This window comes from Pseudopodoces humilis, chromosome 11 (assembly GCF_049639895.1).
Source record: "Pseudopodoces humilis isolate 2021_Gansu_Grassland_sample_001 chromosome 11, ASM4963989v1, whole genome shotgun sequence".
NCBI classification, from domain to species: domain Eukaryota; kingdom Metazoa; phylum Chordata; class Aves; order Passeriformes; family Paridae; genus Pseudopodoces; species Pseudopodoces humilis.
In genome coordinates this window covers 4367969-4394747 of record NC_142210.1, presented here as the reverse complement: position 1 = coordinate 4394747, position 26779 = coordinate 4367969, and the positions used below count along the sequence as shown (strand labels likewise).

At 43.0% G+C, this 26779-nt stretch overlaps 1 protein-coding gene across 2 annotated transcripts in view; it reads right to left on the bottom strand.

Annotated features, from left to right (window-relative positions):
- The window catches only part of PAK2 (p21 (RAC1) activated kinase 2), a 42023-nt gene that overhangs the window by 8363 nt on the left and 6881 nt on the right, over positions 1 to 26779 (bottom strand). For both annotated transcript variants that reach the window (XM_005529515.3, XM_088060973.1), the window contains exons 2-11: positions 12943 to 13153; positions 7743 to 7843; positions 7105 to 7255; positions 6493 to 6524; positions 6023 to 6130; positions 4662 to 4794; positions 4137 to 4200; positions 3647 to 3695; positions 1657 to 1769; positions 1375 to 1492 (exon numbers count right to left, since the gene is read on the bottom strand). In XM_005529515.3, coding sequence (XP_005529572.1) covers positions 1375 to 1492; positions 1657 to 1769; positions 3647 to 3695; positions 4137 to 4200; positions 4662 to 4794; positions 6023 to 6130; positions 6493 to 6524; positions 7105 to 7255; positions 7743 to 7843; positions 12943 to 13129 — 1056 coding nt within the window. In that variant the 5' untranslated portion in view covers positions 13130 to 13153. The remainder of the gene's footprint in view (positions 1 to 1374; positions 1493 to 1656; positions 1770 to 3646; positions 3696 to 4136; positions 4201 to 4661; positions 4795 to 6022; positions 6131 to 6492; positions 6525 to 7104; positions 7256 to 7742; positions 7844 to 12942; positions 13154 to 26779) is intronic.

Below are 26779 nucleotides of genomic sequence, written 5' to 3'. Positions count from 1 at the left end.
ATAATGAAATTTACTTTATTTATTTGAGAAAAAAAGGCAAAAGAACAAAAGCCAGACTTTTCTCTTTCCATCTAAGCAGAACATTTGCCATTTGCAGCTTGGCACAGATGTCCCCACTGAGTTTTGTTTTTTTAATCTTGGTTTGCTTTAGAAAAAATTTACAAAACTAAATGTATCTAAACACTGGGCAGCATAGTTTTGATGAAGTACAATAAGTTCAGTATTTGATTTCTTCCTCAGAAAAGCTCATTACTGTCACAGTAAATAGTTACTCTTTTGGTTCTCTGCTTCCAGCTCTGGTTTCTCTGGAAACCATTCCCTGTCCATACACGTTACCATGCAAGTTTGCTTTCCCTCCCCTCCCTTGGGGTGAGTCACAAAAACACTCATCATACTGATGGAGTCAGATGGGCTTTTCAAAAGCCTCATTTCTCCTGCACAGCAGATAACACAATTCTCCTTCTGCCGTGATAAAATCAAGCCTGAGCTGGATGCTGGCCCTTCCTCAGGGCAGAAACCACTGATAAGCTGTGATATCAGCTGCTTTTAACACTTTCATTTGAAATCCTACTGCAGCCTCCAAGTTATTCCAACAACAGCCTTCTGGAGCATTATTTTCCTGAGAAATCCATAAAGAAAGCTTAACAGGCACAGAACTACAGATGCCACACACTATGGGAACAACTGAAGTGGGACAAGGACAGTGCATTCAGTTCATCTTTACTTTAGTATATGTTTCTTAACATGCTCCTGTTTCAGCAGATCCACTTCCAAACTGTGAGCAAACACCATTCCCCTTCTTCCTCCTGGAAAACACTTCAAAGCTTTCAAGAGTTTTTATTTTTATTTTTTCTCATTTCTACATTATGAATTAATGTAGATGAATACATGAATATGTAGATTTTTTTTTTCTTAGTGCCTCTGAATGTTCTTTAGTCCAGGTTAAAAAAGTGAAAGAAGTTCCTTTCAGCTTCTAAACTTCTCTATTGCTCCCCCCTGAACTTTATCCATATTATTCTGGTAATAATAGTCCACATCATTCATTTCTTTCTGTTAACACTGTCAGCAGGACGAGGAACCTCAGGTACCAAACCCACAGACTTTGTTTGGTGATGGAACAAATATTCTCAAACACCCACCTCAAAAACCACTGCAGCTCTTTCGTGTTACAACTTGCAAAGCCCCAGTTTCCTGAGTTAACCTAATTTTGTTATTTTCTGCAATTTTAATATTGATTTCTGCTCATGGTACCATTCATTCTTTATTCAACAGCTTCAGCAGCAATTGTGGCAATTAGTGCTAACCTGGGCATGCCATAAAAATCAGGGATAGAGGGAGCACCTTCCTTCCTCAGCCCAGCCCCTCCTCACTCACCTCTCTGCAGACAGCAGCGATCTGTGCTTCATCCATACACGTCTCTGTGACCACATCTGTTAGAGAGCCTCCAGCCAGATACTCCATCACCACAAACAATTCATCCCCTACGAGGTAACTGCAAAGAGAAAACCAAAAGCATGTCCCTCTGCCAGCAGGGTGACAGTCTACAGACAGCCTCATCTGCTTCCAAGACCCTTAGGTAGAAGAAGAGAGGGTCTGTGTGAGGGGTAACCTCCTGAAACCCTTGGGATGAGGAATCAGCCAGCTGGCTGCATTTACCTGTCCAGGAAGTTGACTATGTTGGGGTTCTTCAGCTCCTTCATAACCAAGATCTCATTAATTATCAGCTCCTTCTTGGGCTGTTTCTGCAAATTGATCTGTTTAATAGCCACCTGAATAGGGCAATATAAAACAGCAATCTCAAACCTCAGTCCCCAAACCTTTCAGTCACTCTTAATACAGTGAAAAGGCAGAAGGAATCCTGTAACAGGATGAAAGGAGTTTAGGACAGTTTGTGGTTGGCAAGTTGTTTATTTATCAGCATACGACTTAAAAGAATCCAGCTGGATCAGCACACAACTTGCACCCACAGCCAACATCATCCTCTTGCAGCTGACAAGATCCACACAAATGGTAAGAGAGGCCAGACCAGACAGCAAAGGGCATTCAGGAGACAGAAAGATATTCACTCAATTCCACACCAACAGGCCTGAAGCAGAAGAGAATCCTGTAGCAACTCAGAGAAAATCTGAGCCTTCCAATGCAAGGTGAGGCATTTTTTTGTTCTTTATTCTGACAAAACTGGTGTTTGGGTTTAAGGAATGCTGGAAGACAGAAGGAATTCCTCTCAAAGCCATTAACTCAATAAACTATCCAAGAGAGAAAAGGGAAGATAAAGGCTGACTTCATCCAGGAAATAAACTAACAAGGACAAGTACTACAGAGTTTACAATGGAGAAGAATCATCCCAGCCCTATTAACTCCAATACTCTGAGGATGCAGTTTGGAGTTCTGCAAGACAACCTGGGTTGACTCCAAACCCCAACACAAGAACCAACATCATCCTGTAGAAATGATTGTTTTTATATTGCCAAGGACAATAAAGGAAGAAATTCTCATCATTCTGCAGCACAGAGTGACAAAATAACTATCACTGGAGGTGGAGCAGGTTGCTGAGGGCCTTGTGGGAGTTTGGAATGGAGGCCTCAATGAGCAGATATTCCACAACCCCTCTTGAGCTCCAGTGCCATGCTCAATCATCCTGCCTGAGAGGAAGAAAACCTTCTAATATCTAACTCAAATTTCCCTTATGGCAATTTTTGTCTGTTCCCTCCTGTTCTGTCACTGTGTAGCTCTAAGAGGAATGCTCCTCTTACTGATGAACAAACCTAACACTGTGCTCAGGCATTAAGCAGAGGAAACCTGAGAACTGCATGAAGGCTGCAGGCCATCAAGTGCCTGGCAAAGTGCAAAGCAGCTCAAAGAAAGGTCCCCAAAATTCACTTTGCAATCAGTAAGAGGACATGAAATATTGCAGTGTGGAGAGAGCAAAGTAAGAGACACTGAGATGACGGCAAGGCTCATGTTTTATCAAGATGTAGTGCCCCACTGCAGAACTGCTGAATGTGGTTATTGCTGAAAGGGTATTTACTTATCAGTGACCTAAAGAATGCCTAATCTAAAGGAAAATTCAGGAAATAAATAAAAAACATTAAAAAAATATGAAGGAAATCTGAAGTTAAACAGAGACAAATAATTCCTAAAATCCAAGTCCCAGAAGCCCTCTGGGTTGATATGGCCACTGGATGACAAACATGCAGGGTACTGCTAATGCCACTGATTTCACTGGAGAAACCAAGGGATAAAAGCAAAGAGTAGGATATGAAAAAGACATTCTGACTACAACAGGGCAACTCATGAGACAAGCTGCTTCCCTAGAGACAGACACAGCCTAGTGTGCAAAGACTAAACAAAATTTTATTTCTGAAAACATAAGACAACAATGCCTGCAATTCTTGAAGGATAAACCATTTTCCAAACTCACTTCTGCAACACCTCACTCCCTCTGCTTTTCACTGGAAAGACAAATCTCTGTTTTTAGCTTTCATCATCTGATTACTATAGAACAAGGCATACTGCTACAACTGAGTATGACAAACAGATCTGAGAGGTGATAGCAGCAATGGGAGACACTGAAGGAAATCACTCAAATCCATTCTGGCCACCTACAGAAGAACATTCAAACAAAATATGGACACAGGAATCTTACCTCCTGTCCTGTTGCCACATCAATAGCTGTGAAAACTGTACCTGAAGCCCTGTGAAGAGAAAGAAAAATGTTACAGCAAGTTACATCTCCCTCCATAATAAACACACATGAACAGCCAAATCACAAACACAGAATTGTTTCAGTTTTCAATTCAAAACTTCCACCAGTGTGTGATGCCTTCACTGTTTATTTACTTTACTGTTTGCTGCCCAGAGGGGTCATGGCTGCCTCATCCCTGGAAGCATCCAAGGCCAGGCTGGATGGGGTTTGGAACAACCTGGGATAGTGGAAGGTGGCCCTGCCCATGGCAGGGAGTGGAACTTTAAGGAATGGGCTCTAAGGTCCATTCCCACCCTAACGAGGAGGGATTCTATGATTTACCACTGCTGAATGCAGGCAACATCTCTGCCTGCACGGCAAGTGGTGTGAGGCAGAGACCACCACCCTGCTGCTAACACTGGCCCACTGGGAAGTAAAGCTCAATACTTACCCCTGCCCGATTTTTTCGTATCTGGTGTATTTTTTCTTCGGATCTCCTATGCTTACAATAGTGCCTGAAAGAAAGAAAACAATCAAAAAGTCAGTCCAATCCCACTGCCCCACAATAGCAGGGCTGGCCTGGCCAAGATAGGCCCAAGAATGGGTCAACTCAAGTAGCAAAGCTGGTGTCCCAACAGCCAAAGCTCCAGGGGAACATTATCACAGTGAAAAAACCATCATCAAGATGGTTACGGAACAAGCAATAGCAGAAACTATTTTGTGCTACTATTGTTTGATGGAAGCTCATTTGTGACACTGTGATATGCATGGGATACAAACCCAAATCGGTGCTATCCTTGTTTTCCACCCCACAGAGCTCCAAGCATTCCAAACCACCCAAGCAAGTGCAGTGCTCTCAGCTGCTGCTGGACATAAAGCTACCCAAGCACTGCACACAGAGCAAGGGTGTGGGCAAAACTGTAACATTTCTCCCCCAGCCCTAAAGCCTTGGTTTATCTGAAATGAAGGCACCTACGTAGTTTTTCCATGATGTCTTCATCTGACATCTTGGTTTTCTTTTTCTGCTTATCCCCCGCTTTGGAGGCGCTGTCACCACAGGTGTCACCAGCTGGGGCAGGGATGGGGTCAATGACAGAGCGGGTGTAAATCTGTAAGCAAGACCAGAGACCTGAGTGCCTGCTCTGCCATCACTGACCTTCAGCTGGAACCCACCACAGCCCTGCTAAGATCCCCAAGCAACATTTTGTAACAGGAGTGAGGCAGAAATTAGATCTGAGACACATCAAAGCTCCATGAAACAAGGTGCTGGCAACATTACTGACCTCTGAAAGAGATCCAGGCACCTCCTCAACCGAGAAGATGCTAGGAGATTCCACAGTGGGTTTTTCAGTTTTTTATCAGCTTATTCTTTATAACCCATACCAGTTAGCAGAGCAGAAACCAGTGTTTAATAGTGAGATCAACTTCTATTAAGATCTAAAGGAAAAAGATGCTTGATTGCCATGAAAAGAAGGATGAGATTCTCAAATATTTCCCACTTGTCCCCAGTTTAAGGTTTTTTTTAAGGGATTTAATTTCTTGGAGCTTTATTTAATTTCCTCCTGAGCTGTTCATAGACATACACAGCTACTTCAGAAATATCCAGCTGTGGACCTCTCACCTTTTATATGTCTAAATCCAAAGAGTGGGAAATTATAAAGCAATATCCCTAGAAAAATAAACGTAATTCACATTTGCACTCCTGGAAAAAGTGGGTAACAGAGAGGCAAAAAGAAGGAGCAGGAGTAAGTGGGATCCCTGGGACACTATTACCAAGGTGTGTAGATGAGGGCTACCCTAAAATTCAATGAACAACTTCTCAAGCATTTCACAGATCCTGTAGTGCTGATGACTTGGTGGTGAAATAAGCTTTCAAATCTAACATTTCCATTGGTTGGGGTTTAGGTAGTGTACATGGAAAGGCTGCCACACTGCAATCCAATCAAATAAAAGAAAGCAAATAAATTACACCTGTATCACCATGTTGTGCAAAGTTACACAAACAGCCTACAGGTTTTATTTAGGAATAAAATCCTCCTCACATGTTGGTTTGAAGGATAAGTATAACTGGATGTCTTCAACATAAACTGACAAAGAAATTGACAAATTTCAATTATCTGAGAGGTCTGTTCCAAGCTAAATGATCCTATGATTCTGTTAACTACAGAACTTCTAATCCAACTGATACTGAGAAATTAATTATTTTCTTAACGAATTCAAAAAACAGTTTTCTCTAAAAAGTTACAGCAGCTTATTGCCCAATCAGAACACTTCCCCAAAAAGCAGAAGTTCTGCAATGCTGAGAAATGAAGGTCTGTCAGTTTTACAGCTGCTCACCGATTTTGTGTGATCTGGCCTTGGAGCAATCACGGGAGGAGGAGCCTCTTCATCATCCTCATCATCATCTGCCACAGCTGTTGATGGTTCTGAACCTTTGGCATTGGTCTACATTTTTACCAAAGTTTAAAAAAGACAGATAAACAAATTGTCTCTCCCACAATATTAAAGATTTCATGTTTTTTTCTTCACAAAAAGAGAAAGCAATTCTTACAAATGTAAAACGAAAATAACTTTAACCAGTCTATCCTTCAGTTATTACATTTTATTATGAGACTCAAGCACTGTTGCTGCAGTGAAATATGCGACTGACAACCCAAATTTATGTTTCTATTCCACAAAAAAAATCCTGATTTTTATACTCTTAATCTTCATACAATTTAATACTTTAAAATTCAGGATATAACAAGTCCAGAAGACCTGAACTTGTATGCATCACACAATATCCAAATAACAGTAAACACACTCACCATTGGTATTCCTGAAGGGAAACCATCTTTTTCTAAACCGGACAAATAACAGAATACATAAAATCATCAGAGGAAAAGCAATAAAAAGTGAACTTTGTCGAGTACAGGGTAAGAATATTACAAAGCCTTATTACTAAGCTACTTTCAGAAAGAATTTGGAAGAAAAGTAGGTAAAACTGCACCTGTTTGTGGGACAGTCCTTCTCTCAGCCCCCCAACACAGGTCCCCCCATCTATGAATCACAAATTATTCTACATCACTGATGTCACCAGCTAGAGACATCAAGCTCAGAGACAGATGGGAGGAGCAAGGCCTCCAGCACAAAACCAGTTCATCCCAGTCCCAGAGTCCCAGCTTGATAAACACAGCCTATTCAAGCTCATTTTGGCTGCTGTTCTCAATGATCCAGTTCCCTTTCTTCCCCTCTCCACTTAAAACAGGAAATTAACTGGACAACGCCAGTTTCCAGTCAGTTTTAAATCCATCTTTGGATATTTGTGCCTCATTGAAATGCACCTTGATTTTAGCACTTGAACCCGATTTATCATTCTGACAGATAGAAGACTGTGATCCAAATTCCCAACCTCAGTGTCTTGCACACTTGGCTCTCACCTGGAGCAGAAAAACTCAGATATTTCTGTTTTGCTGTGTCTTTTGAGTCGTAGAATTTCAGCACATCTAGTACCGCCTGGGGGTTTTTCTTCTGTTCTAGCTTGGTGATATTTGAGGTCTGAAGCAACCGAGCCCATTGTTCTGGCATTCCCTGAAAAAAATGGGGGATTTTAAGCATCCTTTTTGTATTTTAAAGGTTTTTGAAAAGCAGAATAAAGTTCTTCCTTTTATAAAAGCTTAACACGCACAGCCTTTAGCACATGAGCGAGTAGGATGGGGAGCCAAAGGTGAAAACACAGATCACAGGACACAACTCCTCCAGGTATGCTGGGCCAGATGTGAGGAGTGGGAACACAAAAACACTCAACAGATCCAGCAAAGATCAGTAGTAAAACAGATCCCAGTAAAGAAAGCAAACTGAAGAGGGTTTGTCAAGGAGGGTTCTCCCAGGTGATACAAAGCATCAGATGTGACACTGGCATTGCAGAAGCACTAACAGGTCACAGTGTGCTGTACAAACACACAGGAAAAACAGTTGTTTGGCAGAAACCAAGACTAACTCGCACTTTATTCTAAAGCTCTGCCTTGGCTTCACTGCAGCACTGACCCGTGGTGTTTCCTGAGGCAGGAATACTCACAGTGAACTCTCCAGTAACAGCATCAAAGCCAACATGGATGGTATGTTCAAAATCTGATGGTGGGGAGATTTCTGGCCTTTCCTTTTCCTTCTTCTTGCTTCCTGAAAAAGAGAGTCAAAGATCTCAATGTTAGAAAGAAATTCTTCCTTGTGAGGGTGCTGAGGCCCTGGCACAGAGATTGCCCAGAGAAGCTGTGGCTGCCCCTGGATCCCTGGAAGTGCCCAAGGCCAGGTTGGACGGGGCTTGGAGCAACCTGGGACAGTGGAAAGTGTCCCTGCCTGTCAGAGGTGGAACTGGATGGGCTTTAAAGTCCTTTCCAACCCAAACCATGCTGGGATTCTGTGATTCCAAGAACCTTGTTCCATCCAAATAATTTATACTATGGCAGGCAAGACAACAAGTGATTAAGATCAAGAGCTCTGTTGAGTACACAAAATCTAAACATATTAAATGTTTAAAATGCTAAAAAGAACATTTTAATATAGATTAAGAACAGCAGAAAAGACATCTTCAGTTCAACCTCAAGTTCACCCTAAAGACACTTAAAAAGTGAGTTGCCTCACTGCTTCAATTCAAGGTAATTAATGCAAACTAAGACTTCCTGTGATGAAGATAAGAGTTTACAGCCTTAGAGCAATTACCTAATTTAAATTAGAAGAGGGGAAAACATAGTAAGTACCAGAAGCAAGAACAAATAATTAGAAGGCCCACGTGCACAATCCAACCTAGATTCAACTGAATTTATAAGATATTTTCTAGCACCTGGGGCTTCGGATTTTTGTTTGTTTTGGGAGTTTTCAGAAGGTTTTTTTTATTTTATTTTTCTGCTTCATTTTTAAATGCACTTTAAAATTCCTCTTGTTTCAGTATGGCAAAAGCAGGTACACCAGCACTCTCTTCATTACTGCACAGCAAGCAAAGATGGTGCTGCTGAGAGCCAGGAATCCGTCTGAAATCCCCTCACGCTGGCGGGAAGGGAAGGACGGGGAGCGAGGACAATACTCCCGAATGAAAAGCCATGTGGGCTGCCTCCAGCTGAACAATGCCACGGAAAGACACGGCTGTTATAAACAGGATATCTTTAATATGGCTGCACAGGGCAGAGCCAAAAAGCAAACAGGCTGTCAGATGTTTCATTAACAGTGCTCGGCCACAGCACGCTCGCTGCTGTGAAAATCAAGGAAAGCACCATTTCTGCCCTATTTCTTGCAGGTTTTTTATGTGGGAATCAAGGGGGAACACATATATAGATATATATCTAAAAAGTTGTATCCCTCAGGAAGGCTTCTGCCTGGGAGCACTTGACATGCAGTGAACAGGAGCTGGTGCTCAAGCCCTCCAGCACGTGCTGGATAAATCAACCCACTCCTTCCAAAAATACATGGATCCCATGAGCGGGCAAGGCAAGGAGACTAAAAGCCATTGCTCTGCCCACAGGAACAGCAGAGCAGCACTTCAAACAAACAGCCCCAGCCAGAGGCAAGCCCGGTGAGTCATGTGCTGGCAGGACATCCTCAGCTCCGAGAACAAGGCCACGGCAAGGCCATGCTGCCTCCAGACCTCTGGCTCTAGACTGAAACGGGAATCCCTTCAGTGCAGAGCAAGGCTCCTTTCAAACTGCACATGGGGGTCTTTCTACTGACATGGGTGAGCCCTAAAGACCAAAGTCTGTAAGGAGAACATGAGAAGCTACTACAGGTTGGTGGCAGCACACCAAGAGAGACTCCAGCCCTCTGAGGATGCTGAATTTGGGTGCTGAAGGTGGCAGACTTGGGTGCTGTCGGCTCGGTGCAGTGTTCTGTGTCTGGAGCAGGTTCTGCCTTAGCCCTTCAGTCCTGCAGAAATGGGTGTTTTACCATTTTATTACTGGTCATGGGATCTTATTTTGGCCCTTGGCCCTGCAGGGACAGCAGTGCAGTCTCCCTGGTCCCAAGAGGGGAAGAACACAGGTTGTTTGGAAGGGTTTGGTGAGCTGGAGAAAGGCTCTGTCTGATTAAGAAGGTGCCTCAAATGCAACCGGACTCTTCCCTGCATGAAGCCACAGGCACCCAGCAAGGTGTCAGCCTCAGTAATTCCCAGGGCAAACCCATCCTCAGGCTGCCCTCGCTTCCCACCAACCGAATTCCATACACAAGGCAAGAAAGAAGCTGTTTCCCAACAGCTGGAAGTAGCAGGCAGACTCCAGATGTGCACCTGGAGTTGCTGAGCTCCAGCTGAAACCGAATGTGCCCCCGAGCACGTGATGTGCAGGATCTGGGTGATGCCCTCAACACTTTCTGCTCAACAACAAACATTTCTGGTTTTAGGGGACTATTTTAAAGCTTTCCAAAACCACACAGAGGTTCCTTTGACTTTAGAAGTCAGGCCAAGAAAATTCATGGCAATAAAGTACTCCAGTAAGAAGATGACTATCACTTCATTTATGTTAAACAATGGAACGGGGGCGGGGGGGGGGGACCGTCGATGAGTGGTGATTAAATAATCCCTTCAAACCCTTAGGATTATTTCAGCACAGAACTAGCTCAGACTTGGGACAGAAACTGTGTAATTGCTAAACCTCTTCATCTCCAAGTCCCCCAAAGCACAAGAACCTCCCAAGAAAGGATCCAGGAGCAGATGAGGCTGGCCAGGAGGGACCTTGCAAAATCATATGGATAGAGATGTGCAGACAAAGCCAAACAATATTCCTGGATAATGGCAAGGATTTTTTCATTTTCTAAAAAAGAAAACTGAACATTTTTGTAATGATTTGTTAACTTACACACTGTCTGGAGACATTGTTCCCATGACAAAATTTCTACGGCAGTTTGACAGATTATTTTGTATCTAGTCCAATATATTTTCTAAAGCTGAGCAGGAAGTTAGTATTTCTGTCAAGCTTCCCAGCAGAATTTAAAGAAAAGAAGGATTTAAATGGGCATTTCTGGGGAGGGTGCATCCCAGCCATGCTAATGAACAAAACAACTAACATCTGACTATTGTGTGAGTGCCAGAAAACACTGTGCCCACTTCTGTTCTGCTTACATCCAACAGCCAGTTTTGCAGACTTGAGGGCCAAAAATCCCTTCTTTGGGTATTTATATTAGCCTTGCTGCAGGTCATGCAATTGATGAGTTTCTTCCAAATTAAAAAAAAAAAACACAACTTTCAGATAGTTTCTCTAAGTTCTCTAAGTTGGGTAATTCAATTTCCATTTTTCCTAATATCTTGCCATGCAGGAAAATCTGCTTTTTTTCAGGAAGACATTACTTGAATTACTTTTTAACATCTAGAAAACACAAACTGACACTCATTTCCTCTAAAATGTAGTTTTCTCTGCAGAAATTCTTTCTCCTATTTTCAGTTCACAACATAAAGTATTGGTAGGTAGATGCTAAATAAATAGGCAGATTAATTTCCTTACATTTGGTACTTTTCAATACCTATCGTCAAAAGACTCCAAAGCAACTTGAGATGAGCCAATACAACTTTAATTCTTCAACCACCTCCCCATTCCAGCAACAAATAAACCCACCATCAAAATGAAAAGAGAAAATGTCCATGGAGAAAAAAGGTGTCATGGAATGTCACGAAGCTCTCCAGCTGTACTTGTACCTACTTGCATTCTTAATTAATTTGTTACTAATTCAGAGCAAGGAAAGCCTTCCTTCATTTGGGGTTTAAGTTCTACTTCATCCCTGTCTGTAAAAGGGCCCAAATGCTCTGATGAACCACCAATGCAACAGCATAAAGACAAGTGCCATCCCAGCTCCTAAACTGTTCTCCTCGCCTGAAGATGGACAGATTTGATCCTTCCTCAAGATTTCCTTGTAGAATTCACCATGACAAATTCTGGATATTTCGTTGAGGGACCAACATGGTAAAACACCCATTTCTGCAGGATTGAAGGCTAAGGCAAAACCTGCTCCAGACACAGAGCACTGCACCGAGCCGACAGCACCCAGGTCTGCCACCTTCAGCACCCAAATTCAGCACCCTCAGAGGGCTGGAGTCTCTCTTGGTGTGCTGCCACCAACCTGTAGTAGCTTCTCATGTTCTCCTTACAGACTTTGGTCTTTAGGGCTCACCCATGTCAGTAGAAAGACCACCACTGCTACTGCTGCAGCCCAGCCACAGACAGGCTATTTCACAATAAATGACCTTGTGAAATAACTATTCTGCCTCCAAAGGCTACACTGGCCAAATCCTTCCATCCTCCTAAAAAGGAAACACAACTACTGCTGAGAGCAGAAAGCCAGATCCTGGGAGCAGAGGGAAACTTGTCTCCCTGGGTTTGGTATCCAGGTAGAAGAGAGGCTGCAGAGCTGCTCACACAGCTGAGAGTAAAAACCAGCCCTGGGGAAAACACTCAACCAGGAGAATAATCAACCAGAGGAGCAGAATCTCTTCAAACAACCAAACTTGTGTCAGCTTGACTGAACCAGTTCTGCCCAGGAGCGCACCAGCAGCGAGGCACAGGGAGCCAAGAGCACATAAGACATCGAGAGCAGCAGGGTTCTCTCCAAGTTGCATATTAAAAGTAGTGTTAACCAGTAGATTAATATAATGCTTAGCAGATTCAGGTCAGGCTTAAGTCCCTGTGCAGTTTTACCATCTCAGATGTTAGAAAGTGTTTCTATCTGCACTGTTTTGTTGTACATGGATACAGGTTCAGGAGAGCCAGGATAAAGGGCTCCACTGCTGTACGTGCACTCCCCATACAGAAAACAGGACAAACAACACACAAACACACTGTAGTATTCATTATAGCATTTTTTTTTTCTCAGAAATCATCTTTTTTTCAGCAATCTAGGTTTATCTCCACTAGTAATCAATCCTAAGAGTACAGTTCCGCAGACAAAAATATGTAATTTGCATGAGTTTTCCTTCATGCAACTGCACCTTTATCACTATTTCTTTACTGACTTTTTTTTCTCCTCAAGGTGCTACATAAACCATCACCAACATGAAGTAACTTCTAAACCAACTGGGTGTTCAATTTGAACCAGAAATCTGCATCTAAGTAACATGATCCCCAGGAATGCCAAACATCGATTAGGGTTGTTTGGAAATGCAATTACTTCAAGCTGGGCAGCAAATAGGGGGTGCTTTTCCAATCCCCTATGCTTGGACAGGCTGGACTCTGACATCTAAAGCACCACCAGAACTTACAAGGAGAGTAAAGGAATACAAGTTGGAGTGGAAAGAAGAGGCATCTTACCTTTTTCATTGCTATAGAATATGGAGATGATTTTATGCCTGGGTTTCCTCTCTTCTGGGACAGAGGGCAGGGGTTTAAAGCTGTTGTTGGTTGCCAACTGGTCTTTGCCCCCTGCACTGAAGATAGCGCTGCTCATCCGGACGGGAGGGGCAGGGGGCTTGTCTTCCAGTTCTCCGTTGTCAGACATGGTTCTCAATAGCTAGGGGAAGCCCTGGAAGAGAAAAAATGGGATTTGAATACAGGAAAAGAGCATGGAGTACATGAACGTACCATTCCTTCTGCTGGCAAAGGGGAAGGAGGTGTGAATTCAGCTCTGAGGAACACAGACACTGATGCCTCCACCAAAGGAAGCAAATCCTCATTCCCGCTTCTGGGACACCCATTCATCTGTGCCAGCAGCAGCATTTGTGGGATAGAGTGACAAACATTTCCAGTGATAAAATAATCCAGACCAAATGAACAATTCCCAGATCTGGTTTTCTGTTCACACAAAGGGCCTAAGTACAACATCCTTTGGGGGGTACCCCTAGTCCAAAAAGCTTCATGCTCTAATACCAAACAGCTTTAAAAGCCTCAGATGCTTTTCTTCTTGTTATTTATCAGACCTTGAGGACAAAGGAACATCTTATATTATATTATTGTAAGCCATAATTCAGCACATTATCCACTCAAAACATCTCTACCCAAATCACACAGCCTACATTAAAGAGCTCAGCACTGAGATCCACAGGATGCACTCCACTTCTGAATGAGGCTTGCGTTGCTTCCCCACTCGCTGCCAAACTTTCTCCACTTGCAGAAAACAACATATAGTATCACCACAATCCTCTTTGAATCCTTAACAAAAACATGAGCAAAACCACGGACAAACAGCTGCTAGAGCTACAACCAAAGCACAATAAAACATCTACGTGACACATTCCCCATTCAAAAATATCTCTGCTAGCATTTCCTCCTTCTCTGTAATATTTTGGAGATTTTTTTTTTGATCACCAGGAAACTGGCAGCCTCTCTGCTGCAGAGTAAAGAGCACAAAGAAAGATTTACTTAAAATACTTCTCAATTACAGGTAACAAACAGTAACAAATGTACCCTCAATTCCTCTGTTCACTCAAAATGACAAGCTACCTCTTTGGAACAGGAGCCAACACATCTTTGCGTTGACCTCCTCCTCTCACAAGAGTTTGAGAGGGAAATGGAAATTTTATGGGGAAATGAATGGCCTCCTGGTGCCCACCAGCTTCCCATCACATCTCAAGGCATGACTCACATGATCTGTGTCAAGAGCCACGACAAGGCCGTGCCATCCCCTCTCAATTACTGTGCTCCCAACAATACAACACCTGCATCCTGCCCAGCAGCACAACCGAAACAACGTGGGCTGTTCATTCCCTGGCATTTCACAGGGTGGGTGAATGCTGCCAAATCCCAACAGAGGGACACAAGTCAGGCCAGCAGCCTGGACTGGAGCAGCACTCTGGCTTATGTTGTGAAGCTCAAGGAGATTAACATTAATTATCCCCATATACGACCATGATAGAATGCAATTTCTGTAAAATATTGTCAGAGGCACAAGCAGCACAATGTTCTGGTAGAGCAGTAGAAACTGGACATGTGCTGGTTGCTCCATTACTTGGAGGCCAGGAGGAAGAGCACTCCAAGCTGTGTAGCACCCACCTACACAGCCCTGCCTGGGACCCCTTCTCTGATGACAGAATTATAAAGACACCTGCCACCTGAACGTGGCTGCAGGGATGCAGTTGTGAATCAGGCAAACTCTCCAAATCCACTTACTGATTGTTTTCAGATGTTGCAAGTTATCTGCAAGATAGTCTTGTTTCCCACCATAATATGAGGGACAAAAATTAAGTGTCCTGCAACCCAACAGCAGGCTTTAGCAGCCAACCCACAGGGATTTTAATTCCAAATGCTTCCCTTACAAGACATTGCAGAAATGGCATGCCGATAAATCAAATAAGGTATTTGCTTTATAAACATATATATACAATAGATCCACTGAATCGAACTGATATACTCATATATATGTATCTATTCCTATAAATATATATTTATATATATACTGAAGTCAGGTTTGGAGTGATGGTAGTACAGGGGGACCATAATCTATGTCCCTTCTGTTAATTAAACCTCAGAAAAGAGGTGGGTATAGGGTCCTTAGGTATCCAAATAGGGACAGGTAAAACTAAAAATGTCTTCTTTGCAACAAATGCAATCAGACAGCCAAATAAACCGTAGCAGATAAATAAGTGCATCACATAACTTGAATGCCAAAGTGGTACACTGGGCAAAGAAAGCAACATGAGTGGCCCTTTGTATTTTTCTAAAGCAAACCCTATTACTTCCTCCACCTATGCAGTTTTTCTGAGCTGTCGGATAAGAGTGGGATGTAAAGATAAACAACTCATCTGCATCTGAAACTGGATAAGAACTAACTTAGCCCTCCAAACACACATTAATTCCCCACACACTCCCTTAGAGAGGCCAGTCACTAAATGAACAACCCTGTCATGTGGTATTCAGGCTACAAATTTAAAACAAAAAAAAAAAATCCACACCAAAAAAACCAAACAACTGCACTTCTGCCGATGTAATTTTAAAATAAAATTCTCACTCTAGTAAAAATCCTTCATTTTCAGTGACACAAGCAGCTCATCAGTCTTGATCCAAAACAAGTTATTCCTTAGTATCTCACATGCTCAAGAGAAGAGACTGTGAAGTATCAAGTTGGAAGGAAGGATATGGAAATCCAAATCTATTTCAGGAGAAAATCAGCACTTCAAGGAACTGGTGTACAACAGATAATGGTGTAGAGCATCTGAGCAGAACCCTCCGAGCTGATCAGCTCCTGATTGTTTCAAGTATTCACAGAAATCCTTGACCTCGCTCCAACACCAGCCCAGGAGCTCCATAGCAGGAGAACAACCTGTGGGGGTGGTAAAGCAAACTGGAGTGACAGAAAGAGCTCAGGCTTCCCACCTCAAGGACTGGCTCTAGTACCAAAACCCTTCCAGCCCATCTTCCATCTAGTACCAAAAACCTTCCATCCCACAGCTACATCTGTGCTTTGGGAAATTTCCTTGGCTTAAACAAAAAATTTCAACTTTGATTTATTTAACAAGACATGGTAGAATTTCTGAGTGTCTATTTCAAAGATCATTGATAAAATAACGTGCTGAATTCAAACCTAGTTTGCACAAAGGCCCATTTCAAAGCATGGCAGCTTTGAATTAATCATTTAAATAAGTGACAACAGCTACACTCACACCAAGCACGTAATGAAGCACAGTTCCGATCCTTCAGTCATCATTGGAAGAGGAAAATCATTAATTTTGTCTAGGTTCAAATCTAAATACTTCTTTCTTCTGCAGTCAGCTGGAGAGCAGTTCCCCTCTCCTCTACCCCTATCATGCAAGGAAAGTTTCCATATTGTCAGGAAGTATTTGGAAATGGCTTCAGTGGTTTGGCATTATGGGCAATGACTGGAGCTGGGACTTAAAAAAAGGGAAGAAAAAATTAAAATAAGAGTGCAAATCCCCCCAAAGGTCTGTTTCTGCTCTCTCAACCTCCAAAGAGGTGACGGAGCCCATTCAGACAGCAGCAGCCAGATAGAATCACTCCTGCACCATCACCCACGTGCCTGCCCTGCTGATTCATATCTTGTGCAGGGAATTGCAAAGACATGGGGAATTTTTTTCCAGTGCCTGCCAGGAATCTGTCACCCAGCAAAGGGGATGTCACGTTCGTATACAATCAGACAGCACAAGCAATGGTGAGTTTTTCAGCTTGGCTGAAAGACATTTACTAAAATAGTTAACCTGAGTTTGAGCAGCCTCACAGAAGTATGCTAAAGGTAATACATGGAAGAGGAGTTCACTTTCATCTTTCCCAGTGAAGGAAAGATTATTACTGGTAAGTAACAATCATGTATTCAAGTACATCAGCAGCTCCCTCACAATCACTAGTCACACTACATTTAGTACAAGAACTAGAAAGCAATAGATTGAACCACAGAGATGAGCAGAGAAGCTGCAAAGAACACTTAATACAGGCTCAGTCCCACCACAGAACACAACTGCAGCCCATTACACTCCCAAGAAAACAGACACAAAAAGAGCTAAAAGCTTTTCTCCCCACAGTTCTGCTGCTTAACCCACAAAACACCTTCACAGGTGCCAGTGCTGATTTTCAATCCTCATCCCCAGTACCTGACACTCTTCCCTCCTTTTGACAAAGGTTTCTTGCCCTGCACTAGGGGAGTGAAAATTAAATGCTCTCTCCATCCTAAGCAGCAGAAGAATAAACGTGCTCTTCTGCAGAGGCAGCAGCAAGTGCCCAGCAGGGTTTGGGTGTCCTAAATCCCTCACCACCAATGCTGGGAGACCTGGAACCATGTTCCTCACAACTGCAGCTCCTCTCTCCCATCAAATCATTTAGCTTGGCAATGATCTCCCAGACCACTGAGCCCAGCAGTTAACTCAGCACCGTTAACCTTTCCACCTTTGCCCGGAGAGGCCGAGGCAAGGCACACACAGGGAGCTCCCTGTGAAATTTAACCCCACCTCCTGTCCCTCCCAACCCCTGAAGGGACCTGCCCACCATGTTCACATGCACCAAGTTTCATTTTTATAAGCTACATCCTGTGCTATCTTTCCTCTTTTGGGGGTGGAAAGGGCCTGAAAACCCACAGTCATGGCCAGGTCACAGGAGAGTGACAGCCGTTCCTGTCACTGCTGCTGTGAGAAAACACCCAGAGAAATGAAACCCTGCCAGCGAGTAAAAGCTGAAGTGAGGACTGGGCAGTGCTTTCAGAAAGCTGACAAACACACTCCTGCAGCAGTGTGTCTGAATGCTTTGACTTGCCCTTTTTTGTTGTTTGTGTCCCCGTTTCCCCCCCTCCACCCCAGTTCCCCTTGTGTGAACATAAAGCTGGGCTGCTTCCTGAAGGATTTCCTAAGCACAGCTCTTGTCCTGGCCCCGGCTCCCTCGTGATAGGGATGGAGCCTGACACGCACTCCCATCCCAGCTGAGCTCTGCGCTGCTCTTCAGCTCCCCTGATTCTAGAAAAGGACAGACATCTTTCTTCTCAAACTTGCTTGCAGACAAGAAATAAAAAGAAAAAAGGAATAAAAGGATGAAAGGAAATAAAATATAAGTCAGTTGTTCTGCTGTAGGCTGTAGTGCACACTCACATTTTCCCTGGAGCACTTGTATTTGAGCAGATTTTGTTTTAAATCTGGATTACAGTGCACACACATGAGCCTTACAAAGCCCTGAGCAGGGCTGGGAAGATGGTACCATGTGCCAAACCAAACAGCTGGTGTAGAAAGTTCTCACATCACAGTGACCTGAATTTGTCTTCTTAAGATATTCAAATTAGTGTATTTGAGCTGTCTAGGCTGCACCTGTATTTCACTGTCTGGGATGTGACTACATTGGGCTACTGCTTGGAAAAAGAAACCAGAACAAAACACATCCAGATAAGAGCTGCTTGATAACATGTCCCTAAATTCCTGCTCCTGGCACACGATACTGTGCTTCACACTGCCACTGATCTCTGAGGAGCCAGAATCAGTGAAATACATCAAATAAATCTGTCACAGGAGCCTCAGAGAGCTGCAAACTGAACTCAGCTCTTCACTACAGGTAAATATTACTCAGCTCATTTACTATCAGCAGCACAACACAGTAGGAGCAGCACAACACATTTAAGTCCATTTGGCAGGAGCTGACCAAAAAAGAAGAGTAACAAATTTGAGACTAGCGAGGCATTAAAAAACAACCACTTTGCTTTTGGTGTGCCTCTAGAGCTATGAGTTACTTTTGGGACAACAGCTGAAGTAGAAAAGAATTGAGCCATGCACACAGCTTGAAGGCAACACAGCAAAACTGTTTGTGGCCTGAGAGAAGGAACTGAAGAAAAGAGAAGAGGCCAAAAATGAAGGAAGGGCTGCTGGTGGGTGCAGAGGACACCAGGGTTGAGAAGAGTGAGTTACCACTGCAGCATCTCCAGGCAGCAGCTTCACCACTTCCCAGAGGGCTTTTTGGGGCCACTGGCAACACTTGTCACAACCAGCAGCAGAGGAAAAGAGTGAAGATGTCTGGGAAATAAATCTCCAAGGCAGAAACTGTCACGTGAAAAAGAGCACAGAGCCAGTAAGAACAATTCAAGAGCTAGTGTGTGATGCTCCAAGGAAAAACTGGTGTGACAAAGCAGATTTAAGACCGTTATGTCCCACTCTTGCTTTATATTATAAAAATTCTTCCTGAAAATGCCTGGAGTCTCATTCCCATTGCCCCCAGGCCTCCAGTGGTTTTGGTAGTTTGCTTAAACACAGCCTCCCCACACCACCGCCTCCTAATACCTGAAAATCACCATACTGGAAGAGATGAGACTTGATGCTTCATTATTCTGGAAAAGAGATGTAGTTTTAACGTTGAAATTGAAGGGCTTTTTACTTCATCAGATATTTGATTTTCTGTCATCAAACAGATTTTGGAGTCCAAAAGCAGAATGAAAAGTCTCCATGGGTATTCTTCTTTTCTCCCTGCCCCCTCCTTTTTTTTTTTCCTTTTTTTTTTTTTTTCAAAGGCTCCTGTTGAGCAATAGATTTCCTGTGATTAGCTCACTTAGTGCCGATTATAGCTCACTTCCTCCCAGGGATTAGCAGAAAGCAGCTTTCTGACAAGTTTTTATTCAGATGGTGCTACCTAGCCACAGCTTCCTGCCCCATCACTAACAGCCTCTTAGTTCAGCAGCTCAACAGCTTGAAATTATTTCACTGCTTCAGAAAAATTCACAAAACCAGCACATCTCAGATTGTCTTCTCCATGAAAAACAAAACAAGTCTTTTGGGATGTCTAGCTTTCCAACTTGAAGCATTTGGATCCACGAGATTTATTTCATCAGATCCAAAAAGGAGTTTTTTGGAACAGAATGACACTACCTTCAGAGACTGAAAATACTTACCATTTAAACTGAGAAAACCGTGCAAAAAAATAAAAGGCAGCAAGGCAGACAAAGAATTGCTTTCTTGCAGACTTGGCAAACGTAGTCCCAGACTTTCTGCCTGCCAAGAGAGGACTCAAGCAAAAGCACGGACAAGAGTAACCGTGATAGCGGCCAGGAAGAAGCAGCGGGGTAATCTGTTCCGCCTACAGTTATTGGAAACAACTGTGGATGCCCCAGCACAACACACAGCGCTGGGAGCCATCCCTCCTCTGGAAAAGCAGGTACCAACCTCCACGGGACGTGCTGGAACTTCCTCTTCCAGCTTTAGGGGGTCTCAGAAAAGAGGATTTCATCAATGGCAAACCACACATCCATGAAAACCAAGTTATTGTTATTTAGCTTTTCTTTATGCGGAGTGCAGAGGAACCTACACTAACCTAAAACACTCTGAACAAGCTCAGATGCCCTAATTTACAACCACAAACAGGCAAGACACTCGCCCTTCAAATGAGGCAGTTGAGAGAACCGCTGGAAAAAAAACAACCCAGAAATAAGAAATATGTGACCCAAACCAATATGTCATTAAGATTTACAAAGGGACACAGTAACCAAACCAACAACTATGAAATTTATAAACAGGTCAGGTCCCTCCTTGCCATCTTCCCTTCACTGCTACAGGTGGCAGAGGAAGCACATAATACTTCCACCCTTAACAAGGGTGTAGGAGAACCTCAGCCTGATTTGGCAAAATCCAACTGGATGACACATAGAATATACCCAGCTAAATTCTTTCCAATTTGTCTTTTTCCAACCCATTAATTTCCTTACGATTTTTACAATTTCCTTACGATAGAAGGGAAACATAGCACAAATAATTGCTGTTTAATTGACAAGTAATAAAGAGATTTAGGGAAAAAAAAGATAAAAATCATGGCTGAGTGGAAGGAATAAAAAAAGCAGAGAGAAAATTATCTTTAGCACAGAAGAAGGAATAGCCAAAACTGTAATAGATGTGCTTACTATAAACTGAGTTCCACAAGACAAATATCCTATTGAGGGGTATTTGAAAGGGTTCCTAAGGCTTCCTAAAGGAAAATATTCTTCAAACCCATTGCCAAAGTCCATTACAACCTGGAGTAATTATTGACTCCGTAAGACACTGAGCAGATGTGCAAAGTCTTGCACAGAAAATGAGCAACCGGGCTGCAAAAATGTCATTTTTTTGAAATCAAATGGGATTTTGAGTCTTTTGAGGAGGATCATGACTGAAAAAAAAAAAAATAAACAGGGAAAATCTGAGTAAGCCCAGACTACTGCCAAGATGTGCAAGAGTCCTGGTAAAAGCCCATTAGTGACAGCAAATTTAAGCAAATTAATGATATTTGGCTCACAGAATCCTGGGGCCACCTGTAAGCTCTGATTCATCTTCGCTTTGTCCATTGAACCCTGCAGAGCACTCAACACCCACCCAAGTCATCACTTCTGCTTCATGAAATAAATGTGCCTCTGCTGAACCGTGGTGGCATTTTACCACCAGCAAACCAGGAACCTCTTCTCTGCTTTATCACCACTGAAAGACCTCAAACACCACAGGTGACAGTACCTGGTGGGCCTGAGAAGTGACTTCCCCACTGCCTTGATTTCCCATTTCCCCTAAATTTGTCAGGAAAACTCATTTTGGAAGGCAGCTGATGGCAGCGGCACACGGGATGAGCTGATGGACACAAATGCCCATTCCCACTTTTTTTCTGCAGGAACAGAGAGGCCTAAGAAGCGTGGTGGAGGAGGAATGAAATCAAGAGGGATCCAAGAGATCCATTCCCACCCTCTGCTGCAGGGCTGGGGAGTTGCCGCCTACCCACCAAATTCGGGCTATGTTTTATCCAGCCTGCAGCCAGAGTTTTCCTTCAAGGAACCACTGTGCAAAGATGTATAATGATAACACGTGCTCCAAGGTGTTTGAACCAGCCTGTTCAGTGCTGAACAAGGAAATTATCCTTCTTCTGCCTGTTGAAAATCCTGAGTCAACTAAAGGCAGACAAGGTAGCCGGCCGCGGGCGCAGTGCATGCAAATCCATGAGTCGGGGTGTTTGTGCTTACTCATATTTCACCACCTAGCAGACACTTTTCAGCCTTTATTTTTATAGCTGAGGTTTTCTAAAGATCAAAGGAGAATAGGGAAAAGGGCAAGTATGGAAAGTTTACAAGAAAATTGAAAAATAAAAAATGAAAAATAAAAGTCTGCATCTCATTGTTGAGATTCTCTCTTAATTAAAGCTGACATTTACAGGCAGGGAGGGACCACACATTCCAGAGCAAAAGTTATTTGACTAAAGGCTGCCCTGCACCTGTACAGCTTGGTGCATTTCTGTGTTAATAACAGCATTCCCAGCTCTTTAACCTGGAGATTCACCTTGTAACAGAGCTCTACAACCCTCAGGCTGCTGGCAAAGTGCAGAAGGGTCACCAGTAACCCCAAGACAGAAAGGAAGCGCTTTTTAAACCTTTTTTTTTTTTAACCTTCAGAAATATTATTGGGCAATGGTGAGACAAGGCCATGGCTTCCCCATCCAGATTAGAGGTAACTGGAAAAACAGGAGGTAACACGAAGTGTGTATGAGGGTGGCAGAACCAGAAAGAATCCAAGGTTAAGGGATCTGGCATTCCCTCATCACACTGGTAGAGCTGTCAAATGTCAGCTAAGGGAAAAAGGAATAATAAGGGAGAAGACAAAGGGGAAAGATTAAATGTCTCCCCCCAGAAGAGCTCTGTTTTTCACAGGCACTCAGAATAGAGCTCTTTGTTTCTCTCTAGTGGCTGCCCAAGGCCTGCTCCAACCACAGTAACCAGTGGATAGCGGGAACTTCAGCTGGGCAGAGCAGTCCCGGGGCCAAACCCTTGATTCTTCCTACAGGAGTGCCAGCCTGCCACAAAATGCCACAGGAGGAAATCCCAGGGAACACCAGTACAGCTGCTGACCAGATAGTCACAGCCCCTGGGAAAGGTTCACCAGTTTGCTGAAATCCCTGCATGACACAAGCTCAAGATGCTTCCTTTCTCATACCCACACCAGACACAAATCGGGCAGAGAGACAGCAAAGGCTTCAAGAAATCAAATCCAGGAGCTGGAAATACCAAAAGCACTTGATTGAGCATGGCAAAAACAAATCACACCCCAGTGATGGCTTTGGGGGACACAGCTCATTTGCCAAGCATATTCCAGCAGAACCACACAGAAACCAGAGATCATTTCTCCTGGGAGAGATATATTCCATTTCTGTCACAACAGAAATGTGTGACACCGACTTGCTCAAACATGGAAACTTCTAGAGGAATAGGGTTCCCTGCAGCATCCCACTTCTGCACCAAGGAGTTCACGGCTGATAGCTGGAAAAGCTGTTTGTGGAAGGAACCATAAAGCCCACCTCATTCCACCCCCACCATGGGCAGGGACACCTTCCACTACCCCAGGTTGCTCCAAGCCCTGTCCAACCTGGCTTTGGACACTTCCAGGGATCCAGGGGCAGCCACAGCTTCTCTGGGAAGCTGTGCCAGGGCCTCACCACCCAAAGGGAAGAACTTCTTCCCAACATCCCATCTAAATATCTCCTCTTTTATTCTAAAACCATTCCCCGCCATACTACTGCAATCTGCCTGTGTAAAACATCTCTCCCTCTTTTTTCTAATCCCCCTTTAGACTGTGGAAGGTCTTCCCTGGAGCCTTCTCTTCTCCAGGCTGGAGACCCCCAGCTCCCCCAGACTGTGTCCAGAGCAGAGAAGCTCCAGCTCTCGGAGCGTCTCCGCAGTCTCCTCTGGACTTTACAGGCCCACGTTTCTTCTCCTGAGGACTCCAGAGCGGGATGCAATATTCCAGTGGGATCTTTTTAATTAAATGAGAATGCAACACATTCAGGAAGGGTCACCCCAATATTTCCCTGCAAAGAGCAGCTCAGGATGAAATCAGATCTTAGCAAAATACTCTCAGAGCTCAGCAGTGAAACCTCACTCCCACTTCTGCCACGGAGTGTTTCAGGACTGCCACATCTTTGTTACACTGATGAGGTTTGAAGTTTCACAGATTTTACACAATACAAGGACACAACCCCTTATTTTGTTTATTCCTAGCATATTGAGGTCTATTAAGAGAGGTTAAGTACCTAGATGAGGTACACAACCAATTCTGCAGCCAGAGCAGAGCACCTCAGGCAATCCCTTCCCCATTATTTCAAGACAAAATAAAAAGTACAAAAACTACAAAGCACAGCTGCCACAAATTCAAATTATCCTGAATATTCAGATGCAATTCTGAAGATCAGACCTGGATTTCTCAACAGAAAAACAAAATACCGTAATGTTTTCCTTTAAAAAGGAGGAAATAAGCAAGGCAGAGGTACTCTGGAAATCACTTGCTGCAGTTCACACTCCAGTACTCCTGTTGTGACACTGCCAGAGTTTTCCTTGTGTGCTCTTACAGATTTTCTACCTTAAAAATACTTGCACACATACAAGCAACACATTCATTTACAGCTTAATGCAGCAAATTCCCTAAAATTTGGGGTAATGTTCTTGTATGCCTTTCAGGGAGCCAGAGCACTAATTTGCACACTGGAAGTAACAATTTCCACTTAAAATACTGGCTGCCAGAAGGAGTTTTTAAACTAACTTTCTGATTTTTCATTTTTTGAGTAGTTCCTAATAAAACTACCTCTCTCACTCTTCTTGCCCATAAACAGGTTTTTATCTAAAGTGACAAAGAAAAAAAATCCAAACCAACTAGAACTGGTACACAGGCTACAAATTAAAATATATTAAACATCCAAAAAAGCATTAAACTATATAATAATTCAAAATATATAAATAATTCTTATGCTGATGTGGAAATTGATTTTTGCCAAGCCTACAGGACAAGTACAGGAGCCAGTAAGTAGGGAAAAATATGAAAAGCCCCAATATTTGTGTTAATATGACCACCCAACACACTGACTACAATTTACGAATCAAATGTATGCTAAAAATGCCCTAAACATAGATATTTAAATAAATGTGTGATGCTTTAAATGCCAATTCTGAGTAGTTAAATTAATTGAATTTTCAAAGTGATTTAATACATCCCACCAATATTAGTGCACTTTGAGGGAGTTACTATCCATGGCTTTTTATATAGGATGCAGCACCACAGCCACAAAAATTGATTTTACAGCTCAATAATTAAATTCTTTTTAAAAAATAAAATTACAAAATGAAGAACAGTTACCTACTGAATAGACAGAAGGCCTGTGAAAACTACAACCAGCAGGATAACCAGCACCCTGGGAATCTGAAGAGCTTCCAAAGGAAGCTGTCAAGTTAAAATAATATGGAAACAGTTGAGAAAACATAATATTGCACTTAGAAAGCTGCAAAAGACTACAAAAAAATCTACTTATATTGTTGTACAAATTCTGAGTTTAACACATAAGCATAGGTAACTGTGCCTGTCCATTAAACAATGAATGGCATTCCTATAGGCAGAATTAGAAAGCTGAAAAAAAGTGAAATATGACAGAGCAGAAGCTCCAGAAAATGCATTTTCATGAGGATCAGGCATTTACACACCAAAAGGATGCAGTTCTCAGAACTTATTATCTTGCCCCAATAACAGCTGTGCAATTATAAATGAGATGAAGATGTTTGTGAGGGTGAGACTGAACTCACATAAAACAGACCTCCAAGACCAATGCCTGACATCCACAAAACACAAACTCAATGACAACATGGAGGTCTCTGTCCATGACATCCTCACACACAGCCACCACCCCAGTTCCAAGTTAAAGCTATTTATTTTAATAGAAATAAGAGAGACAGCACTTACCTGAGGGGTGTTAATTCCACTGCAAGGGAGGCATGATAATAATTAAGGAAAAACATCAGACATCGCTCATGCTGTGCCATCAGCACAAGAACTGAAGACAAATCACAGGACTGGCCTCTCCAGCCTCACTAAACCCTCATCACAGGAGAGGAGGCAGCACTAATAATCCATTCCTTCAGCCAGAAGAAGACAAACAGCAGCCCAAGCAAATCCTGGGCCACACCCCAGCTCCAAAAACCGATTTAACAGAATCTGCCCACTAAACTGGTATCCATCACAATGACACTGCAGTCACCACATCAGGCAACTCACATCACACAGCACAACAATTTGATGCCTTCCAAATCTTCCTCTTTTTAATTCACAATACCAGTAGCTGCTGCTGGCAAGGGTAAACATAGAAACATGGGCATAAAACATTTTTTGCTACAATAAATGAGCATGGAAGGCTATGCCTTTTGTGTTTATGAAAATCCAAAGGCATGTATTTTTTAATTTAAAAAAAATAATTATTCTCTTCATAAGTTATTGTAACTATGGAAGAAGGCTGTATCTTTAGAAGTGGTCAGCTTTCCAAGAGTTTGTCATCTAAAGAAAAATTTTCTCAGGTCCTTTCATTTGTTAAGAAAACAGAAAGCAAAATCTCAGAAAGCCATTTCAATAGAGTAAAAGAGAGATAAAGATCTCTATTAAACTTGGAAGCAAAGACAGAGCCCACAGAGCATCAGTCTGAACAACCCCTTGCAACCAGTCTGTCCCACTCTGCTCACTGGGAAATGGCCCATCATCCACTGTCAACCAGCTGTGGCTGCCCCATCGCTGCAAGTGTCCAAGGTTGGACAGGGCTGGGAACAGCCTGGGATAGTGGGAGCTGTCCCTGCACGTGGAAAGGGTGGGACTGGATGGGCTTTAAGGTCCCTTCCAACCCAAACCCTCCTGGGATTCTACAACCAGGTAGGTGTGAGAGCAGAGGCAGCAAGTGAGAAACCAAAAGAAAGCACTGATGGCATTCTCAT